Source organism: Bactrocera latifrons, unplaced genomic scaffold (assembly GCF_001853355.1).
Source record: "Bactrocera latifrons isolate USDA-ARS-PBARC rearing strain unplaced genomic scaffold, ASM185335v1 scaffold_248, whole genome shotgun sequence".
NCBI lineage: Eukaryota > Metazoa > Arthropoda > Insecta > Diptera > Tephritidae > Bactrocera > Bactrocera latifrons.
In genome coordinates, this window is record NW_017536052.1 from 297,964 (window position 1) to 309,414 (window position 11,451).

Genomic DNA, 11,451 nt, shown 5'->3' on the forward strand with positions numbered 1-11,451 from the left:
CTTTTCACTTTTATCAGTCAGAATTTTAATTTTCCATCATTACCGTACACAGCTTATGCGTTCGAGATGTCAATCAAGTTTGTTTTCGCAACACTTGCATAAGCATCACGTTCTACTACCACTTTTCGTGCAAAATTTATACAAATGGTCGGCAGCACTAAATATTTTTTCACATCAGCAGAGTATCGACAAATATGCAAAAGAGCTACTGTACTGCTATAATTGTTACGTACCTCGAACGCAGCCTATCTTATGAACATTATAGATATGTACATATATGTTTCATTTCTTAAAAATTAGTAAAAAAAACCCACGATCTCAAAAATTGAAGCCTATGCGAATAGAACTACCATGCAAAGTTAGAAGTTATATAAATTTTAAGATTTTATTGGCAAGAAAATTAAACTAAATCTTCACATTAGAAGCATGAACTGCTTTCAATATCCACTTTTTATTGCAAGAATTATGAAGAAAAGAACTTTAAATAAAATGCTTGGAGAATTTGTCATTACAATCCAATACATACATGTATGTATGTAAAAATATATTTATTCAAGAATGATAGAGACAAGATTGTATCACGTGACGTTATAAACGAAACGAATTGATGAACTACCCTTCCCTCCGTTTATGACATCACTAATCAATGTATATCTGCCAAACTCAAAACAAGTAACGGAACGAATTTGTCGTAATCTTTATTTCTATCATTCTTGATATGTGTTTGAACTTTTTTCAGAAAAAAATTTAAATCTTTAAGGATACAATAACAAAACATACATATGTGCTTTCTAGGAAATATAAAGTGTCTACAGATGCATTATATTATATTCGCTTTCTACCAAAAGAAATCTTTTGGGTTAGAATAAAAATCCGCCTTTCGGAGTGGCAATATTTGGATTGAATGTGTAATGCATTTCTTCCTCTGTTGGAGCTACACGGGAGTCTTCTTCTTCGTTGTTAAAATATTGTTCAATTATGTAAAATGATTTGCAATAAATGTCGCGATTTTCGTGAGACTGCAAATACTCAATTTTGTCTAAACCTAAATGAAAGAAAAAAGTATATTTACAAATTTGCTGAATAAATAGGTTCATTTCATTTCTTAAATATAAAAATAATTTCGTAAATACGCAACATCTCTAGAACAAGCAGTATTTAGTCCACCAATACGCGTAATTCTATAACCATTTTAATTGATTAAACGGGAATCAATATCAATAAAGCCTACAACTCTCAATACTTTTGGGGCTGGAAAAACGATGGATCGGTATCGCTTATTTTGGGTAAATTTTAGAATAGCATCCACCGAAATCGGATGTTCTCTAGTTTAAGAGTATACAAAATTTCCATTATAATTTAAACCTGTGAACTATTTAATATGAAACAAATATGTAAAAACAAATGAGCGAAATTCATTTTAAATCGAAATATGGTATATTTTAAATTGCAGAATGTTTTTAACTTTAAATATAAATAACAGTACAATAACAACCACGAGTTGGGAAATTCTAATGCTTTATACCCAAACATTATGCATAAAAAATATAATTTATCTGACATGTATAGTCAACGGATGAAAATTATTGTGTAAGCACAACAAAATATAAAATATACAAACAAATAATTTTTTAAAGAATATTAAATTACCTCCACATTCTTCTATTGCTATGGCGTATGGATTTGGACGCGCAGCAAATTTTTCGCCAGCTTTCAAAATATTTTCTAGTGCGTTTAGAGCCACTTGAACAATATCTGAATCCACCACGGTCAGGAAGTCACACATAGGTGCTATGCATCCCACATGAACCTAAAACAATAAAAAATAATCTTTATTTCGTTCTTTAATATATAATAATACAACGTAGATCACGAGTAACTAAACTAGATTTACTAAAATTTATATACTCATATTTTAGGGATAGGTGGAGATATGGACTGTGGATTCATAAATTAATGGTCCTTTTTGACATATAAGGGGTTTCTAAGGTTGTGAATAAAACTAACTTATCTTACAATCCTTATATACGGTATGGAGCAGCTGAGTAAGCGCCTACACCGGTTTTAAAATTTTTTTATTACAGTTGTGTAAAACTGAAATAATAGCTGTCTTCGATTTGTCAAGCGTTACTCTCCAGCGAATCGAACAAACTATACCAGATTTCCAAACAAACATATCTTCTGACGCATGCGTAATGGTGTTAAAGATACACACTTGGTCAGTGCATAACAGCTTAGATAATATTTATTTTTCAAAGAAAAATATGTAACTCTAAGTATTACAATGCTATACATACAAAAAATAGTATGCACAAGAATATATTTAGTCATAAATATCTACTCTTGAGAATCATATATCAAATAACATAGATAATAGTATACGAACTTCTTCTTGGCGTAGACACCGCTTACACAATTACAGCCGAGTTAACAAGAGTGTTTTCGTCCATTCGGAAACCTTGACCTAGCCAGCGTAGCCGCTGTCTTTTAGTATACGAATACCCACACTTTAATGAGATATCCAAAGTATGCTTGCTTCAATGCAACTCGATAATTTTTTTGTTGCTTTCACAAAGAGCAGAGAATTTAGTGTCAAAAGAGCAGAGAAATAACCAATCGAAGACAGCTTACCGGCCAAAAGTAAAAAGTTGTACTCCAGCCGACCAAAGGTAAATTATAATTTTTGATGTACGTTCTTACACAACATTCATTATTTGACGAAGGTGTGAATGAATTAAAAATCATATTTGTATGATCAACTAATGGGTGGGAGTTACATATATAAAACGGGACTTGCATATACAAGTCTGTTAAAAAGTGGATTTTAAGGATCGCAATTTTCTATATATGGTATATGAGAGTTAATTATGTGTAGGGAGGTATAAAAGTTTTAAGTCAGCTGGAAAGTTGGAAAACAAAATATTGGGACGTGAGAAGAGAAGATAACATTAGTGTTGAACTAAAGCTCTTGACCAAATTTCCACCCAATTTTTTTTTGAAGATAACACAAAATTTTACCATATATTTGAGGGCGGGTGTACATATGTATATATTATCGGGTAGACGCAGGTAGACCAATACATATACATAAGTAATAATAGTTATTTGGGCAAGATGTATTCTGGCTTTCACTCATATATTTCACACAGGGACCGATATTTTCGGTAAAAAATCAGCCTTATGCACTGAGGTCCACATATCCGTATCCGGGATGTTGAAAAGTTTTGGTCTAATTTTAACAAATTTTGGGCATATATTGAGGTCATTATTTGTGCAAAGTTGTAATATATTAATTTCATTGGTGTTTAAGATATCAATTGTTAGGTGTAAAAATCAGGTTGATTCTAACCAGTCAGTCAATAGATTCTTATATCCAAGCTTCACAGTAACGGTGTCATTGGTAATACATTGGATCGGTTTTACTCATACCCTGTTGAAAGGTACCTGCATCTTGCACCAACAAGAAACTCGGTCGATAATATCATCGCTAACTACAAACTCAATGGTCAGAATTTACAAAAAGTCGCGGATATCAAGCTTCTGAAGATATTTTTTATTAACAAGCCCAAATTTGTGAACCAGGAGACTTCCACAATTCTTATACAGTAATGTCATATGATACTGTAATGTCATATGATAACCATTTCACCATTTCATCCACCTTTAAAGTCAACAACTTAAATGTTTGATGATCTAGCATTTTCCTAGAAAATAGTACATTCAGATTGGTGCACCTGATTCGCCTTCAGTGGCTACGCATCAAGAATACGGAGTACATACTATTTTCTAGTAATGTATTAATTTTTGTCTAATGTTTAATTTTTTTAAGGCAATGTTGAACTTCTTACATGATCTACTCGTATATAGCCGACTTTCAATTAAATAAAACAATGTTAATAAGAGACGTGTTGCTTACCAAATATCTAATCTGTTCGGCTGTTCCACTACTGGTGGCATTTGCGATTGCCCATGCAGACTCCTTTTTAGTTTTAAAATCAGCACTTTGCATAATAGTTATAAGTACGGGAAAAATATTAGCATCAATCACGGCTTGGATTTGTTGTCTATTTCCAGCCGCTATGTTAGAAATAGTCCAACAGGCTTCTTTTTTAATAGTTTCATATTGAGAGTTCAATAAATCATTTATGCATGATAGTGCATTGCAGTTTAATATGACTTGAGTCTGAACATCATCTCCCGTTACTATATTTCCTACAGCTCGAAGTGCTGCTGTAACAACTTTATTCTGCGGATGCCTACGAATATAATATATATCAATATTTTAATTCGGTTGTAATTTTAAAAATCAGTAAATATTACATAAGGAGTTCAACTAGGCGACGGCAAACTCCCGCATCTATAACTGCTTGCACTTTATCGTTAGGCCCATCAGACAAATAGCTTATAGCCCAACAAGCGTCACTTAATATATCAGGATCTGTATGATTTAGAAGCCGGGCTAGGATTGGTAGACCACAAACGATTTTAGAAAAATCCGCTGGAGGATTTTTACCACGGCACAAATTCGATAGTGTCCATACAGCATTCCTTATCAATGTCAAGCGGTTTGAAGTACTCAGCACACTGAAATTTAGAATTTATATATATGTACTATGTACTATTTATAATATGTACTAATAAAAAAGATTTTCGTTGTCAAAAATCTACCAGACAACAACTTGAGTAAAATATTTTCCAGCAAGTAAAATATGATTAATAATATTTGAACATAAAGAACTGAGAAGATATATTGTACTATTGAATCTTACTCAATACAACTTAAATTTCAAATGAAAGAAACAATAGAAAGAAACGTTGATAATATGTTCCACATTTTTATATAGCTTACTGTAATAGGGGTTGAAGAATTCCCAAATTAAGTAAATGATCACGGCAACTTGGCGAATCTCCAGATATATTTCCTAAAGCCCAGACGGCCTGCTCTTGAACATCATCATGGGGACTTAGTAAAAGATCTATGAAGACAGGCACAGCACCTTCCTCCACCACAATTTTAGTTTGATTTGATGTTCCTGAAGCAATATTAGTCAACGCCCAAGCAGCTTCGAACTAACATTGAATATTATTAAGTTATTAATTATTTGTTGTAAATTTACATATATCACTGCTTTGGATTTTACTTGTAAAGAGGCATTAGAATTATTTCCCAGAAAATATACTAAACGGGGAACTATCCCTTTCTGTATAACTTCTTCTATCGGCGGGTTTGGATCCCGAGACAATAGCCTGCGGAATTTCTGCGTAGCATCAAGTTGATCGGCTTCATTTTCACTATGTATTTGGTCTATTAATTCCTGTTTAATTACAATATCAACAGTTCCGAGACTTTGCTCACACAGTATTTTTGGAAGTTGCAGTTCTACATTGTATTGATGTGCACCACTCTGCATTTCAACCTCCTTTTAAATAAAAAGCAAAATAAATAGATGCAAAAAAAACCGAAAATATATATATATATATACTTGGCTGCCTTCCTCATTTTCAGATTGTTGTACTTCGGAAACAACATTACGTCTTTTAATTAATTGTTGCTCTCGTTTCTGTTTACGAATCTGGACACCTTCTTCTTCACGCCTTCGGCGCATCTCCGTGGAATCCAAAGGCGTGTTTTTATAGCGATGCCTATGGGTCGTTGACATGGTGATAAATAAATAATTAAATTCTTTTCCAGAGACTATGCATTTACTTTAATGAAACAATTTTATAAAAAATTTCCCATAGTCGATATTATTAATCGATTTGTTTTAAAAATCTCATTTCATCCGAATAACACGGACATTTCACGATCAAGAAATTGCTTTGAATTTACGATACACAATAATAATGACACAAATGCATCCATGATGGTTTAAAATTATATTGTGCTGGTTTCTGACAACAAAACGATGAAAATGCTTTCCGGACACCCGAAGCGGATACAATTTCTTTTTTGAACGTCAAGTCAATTATATCTGAGTTCGTGTAACCTACCACATTTTTTATCGGTTACAATTCTGATTCCAAAAAAAATCAGGTTCTAAAATACCTCTATTAATCTATTTCGGGCAAAAAATTTTAAATTTTAAGTGGTTTCCTTGACGATTGCACCCTGAACCTATTATGTATTATCTTATTGATTTCAACCTACGTCATAGCTGACAATTTAAATCAACACTGACAAGTATATTGCTTGATCAACATGAAGGAAACTTCTTGTTCGTGTAACTTCCTCTGCGAGTAGTAGGCACCGTGCTGTAGGGGATTAAGTCGCAAGGCATACTCGGCACCCCCCAATCGGTATGAGAGGTGTTGGTTGCCACAGACCAGATGTCGGGCGCCGCAAGCGTTCGGCTACCTAGAGCTACCTCCTCATAATCCGGGGTGTTATGCGACTCCCGTGCTCATTGGATGATTTGCAGCCAGGAGGTAAATTCGGCTGTGTTTTAACTGACCCTTCCCGACACCGTGACACATTGGGAAGTAACGGTGGCCTTACTGCGTCATGGGGCTCTGGCCTTTGAGGTCCCCTTAACATACATAGATCCGACCGTTCACCTCGTTGTACAGAGAGTCGCAAGAAACAGGTGGACAACAACGACACTAAAACTAAAAATACAACCAGACAAAGGCAAGTTTAGTTTCCTGGATGCCTTATCGCCTGGAGGATGATGACATGCCCTCATGTAGCGGTGCTCAGCAGGCGACATCCACTGCACCCGCAAAAACGCAGCGAATACCTCCGAAACTCCCAAAACCAGGATCACCTGCTCGGACTCATTGGAGTCGCAACGTACTTGCGCAGCAGGAGGCGCTGGCAAAAGAAAGAGGAGGTACAGGGGAAGACTGGAAGGGTGAAATTGGCGCCTTCAACAGCCAAACGTAAAAGCAGCCAGATCACGCGACACGAGAAACCAAACTCCAAGAGGCAAGGAGGTAGCTATGCCCAGGTAGCATTCGTCACATAAAAGCCTGTATTTCGTATTATGACGTACGTGATCGTAACGCTTCTATCGTAATCTGGTATGATGACATACTTGAACAGTATATAAACGTATCCGTTCTTTCGAATCGTCATTCGAACGCAAACTACTAAACTAGACAAATTTATGGAAATGTGAGAAAATTTTTTAAAATTTTATTTTTTTTATAATTTTTAGTAATAAAGAACATAAACAAGAAACCAATGAATGGAATATCTCATTAAAAATTAAATAAAATTAAAATTATTTATATGAACAAAATTTTTGTATTTTAGTTGATATTAAAAATAAAATTATTTGCAAAGTTAAGGACATTTACGCTTTTGAATTAAATTTATTAAAAAATACTTTATTTGGTCTGTTATCGTTTGGTCGATTGCGGTGAGGCGGTTCGCTACCTCGGTGTCCATTTCTTCTGTCTGATAAAAAACGCAATTTTGAGAGTTGTAACTTATTGTAAATTTTATGCAGATGTTATGTAATGACTCACAAGACAAAGCAAATCTTCCACTTTTGTTAGGTGATACCTCCCTCTCTTGCCATATCCTAAAATTCTGCACCGTCTTTTTAAGATTGTTCAACGATACATCTACAAAGTAAATTTTATTTATGAGGACTCATAATTTTTTTTATACCTACGCTATTTTCTACGATCTCTTAGCTATCTCCGCACTATTTTTTTATCCCCATCACTTTCTCTAGAGCTCAAATAAAAAAACCAAATTGGATTCATTTTGATATTTAATTAGATTTGTTAGTTTAATGAAAATTTCGCAATATTTTTCAGAAATCCACATCAATGGATCTTGAGATTCGCGCAAGGGATGAAAGTCATGCAAATCCCCCTAAAAACCTATTCCCAAAAACTCAAATTACACCACATACCGGGATACGTTAGAATTAAATCTGAAAGAGGAAGGGAAGCTAGTCAGAGGTACAATGGCCTTGGGACTGGAAAGCAGGCTATCTGCTCTGAACCAGGCCGTGACAAGCGCGTATCACCGCAGCTGCCCCCTAAAGTACGCAAACTTTTCAACAAAGCAAAGTGTACTGGGAACTTGGAGGAGTACAGAAGCAATTGCCTCTAATAAGGAGATTTGGTCTTAAAAGCAGGAGAATTTTAGAAATTTCTGTGAAAATGCCTCTTCTACACCAAAGACAGCAAGACTGCACAAAGCTCTGACTAGGGGGATTTTGCGATTAAAAAAAGTGACGTTACTTATACGACCAATGCGGAGGAGAGAGCTACGACACTCTTGCGAGCGCATTTCCCGGAGACAGTTGAGGAGGACTAAGGTCTACCTGTCGCAGAGCATAAGCCGTATCGCCTAGATTGAGTAGTCGCAAGGAAACTGTTCCCTGCGGACTCAGGCATGTGGGCTATGGCCTCGTTCGTCAATTTCAAGACCCCGGGAGCGGACGGCGTCTTACCAGCACTACTGCAACAAGGAGAGCAGGTTCTACTGCCATACCTTGTTCAGCTCAAGAGAGATAGCCGTGCGCTGGCGTATACCCCTGAACCATGGAGGCTAGCTAAGGTGATCTTTATACCGAAAGTAGGAAGGAAGGACTACTAACTGGCTAAATCCTTTAGACCGATTAGTCTAAATTCCTTCCTACCATAGAGTATGGAAAAGATCTTGGAAAACCAAATAAGGCCGAAGGCTCTGATAACGTCACCACTGCTCGCGAATCAGCAGGAAGATCGACCAACACTGCTTTGTACCAGCTAACCTCTGAGATACAGAGTTCGCTGGAAACAGGGGAGGTGACGCCTTCTTACACATCGAAGGTGCCTTTGACAACACGTCTCACAAGAGCGTGACAAGGGCTGGCAACAACTCCCAGGCATGCGCCATACAAAGTTGTTAATGAGTGGCTACAACCTCAAAAGGTTTAAATATGTACTCAAACTCCCAAGGGAAAAACTCAGGCTACTAGTCGCCTTCTACACTGGCTATTGCAAGCTCATAAGCATTTATTTAACATGGGCCTAGCTTCTGTGCAAATTGCAGGTTCTGCAACTTGGAGTTTGAAACTCCAGAACACCTTGACTGGGATCACATGGCCTCAATAGCACCTAGTAGTATATTGGAACTCATCAATTGGCTGGGACTAGTTGAGACGATGCGGGTTAGGAGAGGGCACATAGATCCTAGGTCGCGGTACAATCATTATTTAATTATCTTCTATCTATTCGTGGTGCAAATCAAGAGGTGCGCAGTTGTTTACCGTTTTGTAAAACCGTCGGGTAATACGACAAATCGTACGATGTTGCTATTGTTGCGATATGAATTATTGACTAAAGTACCTCACCTCTTCGGATTGGAGAAGCAAGACCAAGGATGTGCATTTCAACGCAGTCAAGCAAGTCATAACTTGCTTGCACCGGTAGAGGGGTTTAAAGACTTCAGGAGCTCCACCAATTTAGTCCTCTTATGCTGATTGACCAACACCTCTAGTACTGGGAATACTAAGAGATTTTTCGTTACTGATAACAGGATTAGGGATGCTGTATTTGTGCTGTAATCTTTCTTTTGTTTTTTATTAATTTTTACTTTTTATGAGTTAAAGCTTTTTATATACTACATAATATAAAATAAATATGTTAGTGAGTATTAAAATTACCAATATAAGTGTGAAATTCATTATAAATACAAAAAATACATAATCACAATAGTCGAATTTTTGAACTTAAATTGCAAGACTTCAAACTATAAGTTGTGTGCTAACACATGTTTTTACTAGTGAAATAGAATTTATCAGACAATTATTTATTTAAATATTATCTTTAATTAAAACCAAAAGTTTAATAATTACAACTAATATTATAGCTTATTAGATACAGATATAATTGATTAGAATTCTATCCATACATATGGCTTCAGCGCGACTATCAAAATGTTCTATAGTAACGTTAATGGTCAACACCGTACTAATATATATATGACTAGAGACATATGTACATACATATCCTATCCTATACACTGATAGGATTAAAAATTGTTATGTGTTAAAGATATATCAAATACAATGGGTGGATTATTAGGCTTATAATTAATATCACAAGTTGACGCGTTCACATAAATAATATTTCCGTCTGATGTAATACCATAACCCTCATGGATATGACCAAATACATGATATTTGGGCTTAACTCGTTTCTGTACCGTAGTTAGCAAATCTACACAACCAGCACGTACCCCAGAGCAGCATAAATCTCCGTGGCCCACGGGTGGAGTATGTGTTACCAATATATCCACATTATTTGGTATGCGGTTCCAAGCATTAATACATGCTTCTCCACGGGGTAAATTGAACGCCCAATTACAAAATTCTGGCTGCCAGGGAGTACCATATATACGTATACCCAGTACATCAATTAATTGGTCTTCTATATAGGTACAATTTACTAAAACATCTCGAATATTTTCAGTTTGTATAGCACTTTCAATGTCTTCTCTGGGATTACCCAGCATCGGCATACTATCAAGGCTGAAGCGGCCAGTGTGTTTAGTGCTGTACACGAGAGCAATAAATTATAATAACTCTTAAAGCTTTCATTCGTTTTAGACATACCGATTAGCAGGACATTTATTCGAAAAACCTTCTGCAAAGGTTGTATCAAAACTTAGCTCGTGATTTCCCGCTATTACTATCTTATGCTTATGAGGAAGAGTAGCAATCCATTTATCAAAATCAATTACTTCGTCTAATTTACCACATTTCGTAAAATCGCCAGCATGAATAAAGATGTCACCGTCCGGTATATCAAATTTTAAGTAAGGTGTTAACGAATGGGTATCGCTCATACAAACAACACGAATTTTATTAGGATCTTTCTGTTTGACCGTCTTACTCATAGACACTTTTATCACACGCTGGGTTTTGGAAATCTCGTTCCAAGCAGCTGTTGGATTATTGGTTAATGGGTGTACAGATATTGAATTTTCCAAATCCATGTATCACCGGTATTATTTACGTATAGGACAAATTAAATAAGTACAAAATATGGGAGATATTATTGTAAACATCGATAATAAACATAAGACGGCTGTTACACTTTACAGATAGCAATATACAACGTTTAGTATGCTATATAGTTGGATCGATATACACATCACACAGTTTTTTGATAAGTGATAAACGATAATAAAGACGATGCCTATCTCATCTCACATTGAAAATAACGGAGCAATTGCCAAACGTCAAAACCTATTGAGATTTGACAGTTGTCAGAGCTCAGAAGGTTAACCCTTTCCTTCTTAACGGGGACCGATAACCGTTAAAATAACAATAACAACTGTATTGTCTTAAAATTAGGTGATGTAGACGACAACTTAGATAATCAATTAGAACAACAACAACAAGAGTGTCTTCACTAAATTAAATACGTTAAATACCAGCAAAAGGACTAAAAATTCTATAATCTATTGAATTCCAGGTTTAATGAATACCACCACTATAAGAA

At 35.6% G+C, this 11,451-nt stretch overlaps 2 protein-coding genes across 2 annotated transcripts; both read right to left on the bottom strand.

Annotated features, from left to right (window-relative positions):
• Positions 1 to 412: 412 nt before the first annotated feature.
• Positions 413 to 5,755, bottom strand: LOC108969308 (importin subunit alpha-7). Its single transcript, XM_018933941.1, has 7 exons — positions 5,484 to 5,755; positions 5,142 to 5,420; positions 4,850 to 5,070; positions 4,321 to 4,584; positions 3,917 to 4,256; positions 1,651 to 1,810; positions 413 to 1,045 (listed from the first exon to the last, which is right to left on the bottom strand). The coding sequence occupies exons 1-7, from the start codon at positions 5,658 to 5,660 to the stop codon at positions 861 to 863; spliced, it is 1,626 nt and encodes a 541-aa protein (XP_018789486.1). The 5' UTR covers positions 5,661 to 5,755; the 3' UTR covers positions 413 to 860.
• A 3,881-nt stretch (positions 5,756 to 9,636) lies between these two features.
• Positions 9,637 to 11,050, bottom strand: LOC108969301 (metallophosphoesterase domain-containing protein 1). Its single transcript, XM_018933931.1, has 2 exons — positions 10,560 to 11,050; positions 9,637 to 10,499 (listed from the first exon to the last, which is right to left on the bottom strand). Exons 1-2 carry the CDS (start codon positions 10,940 to 10,942, stop codon positions 9,977 to 9,979), a joined length of 906 nt encoding a protein of 301 aa, XP_018789476.1. The 5' UTR covers positions 10,943 to 11,050; the 3' UTR covers positions 9,637 to 9,976.
• Positions 11,051 to 11,451: the final 401 nt, after the last annotated feature.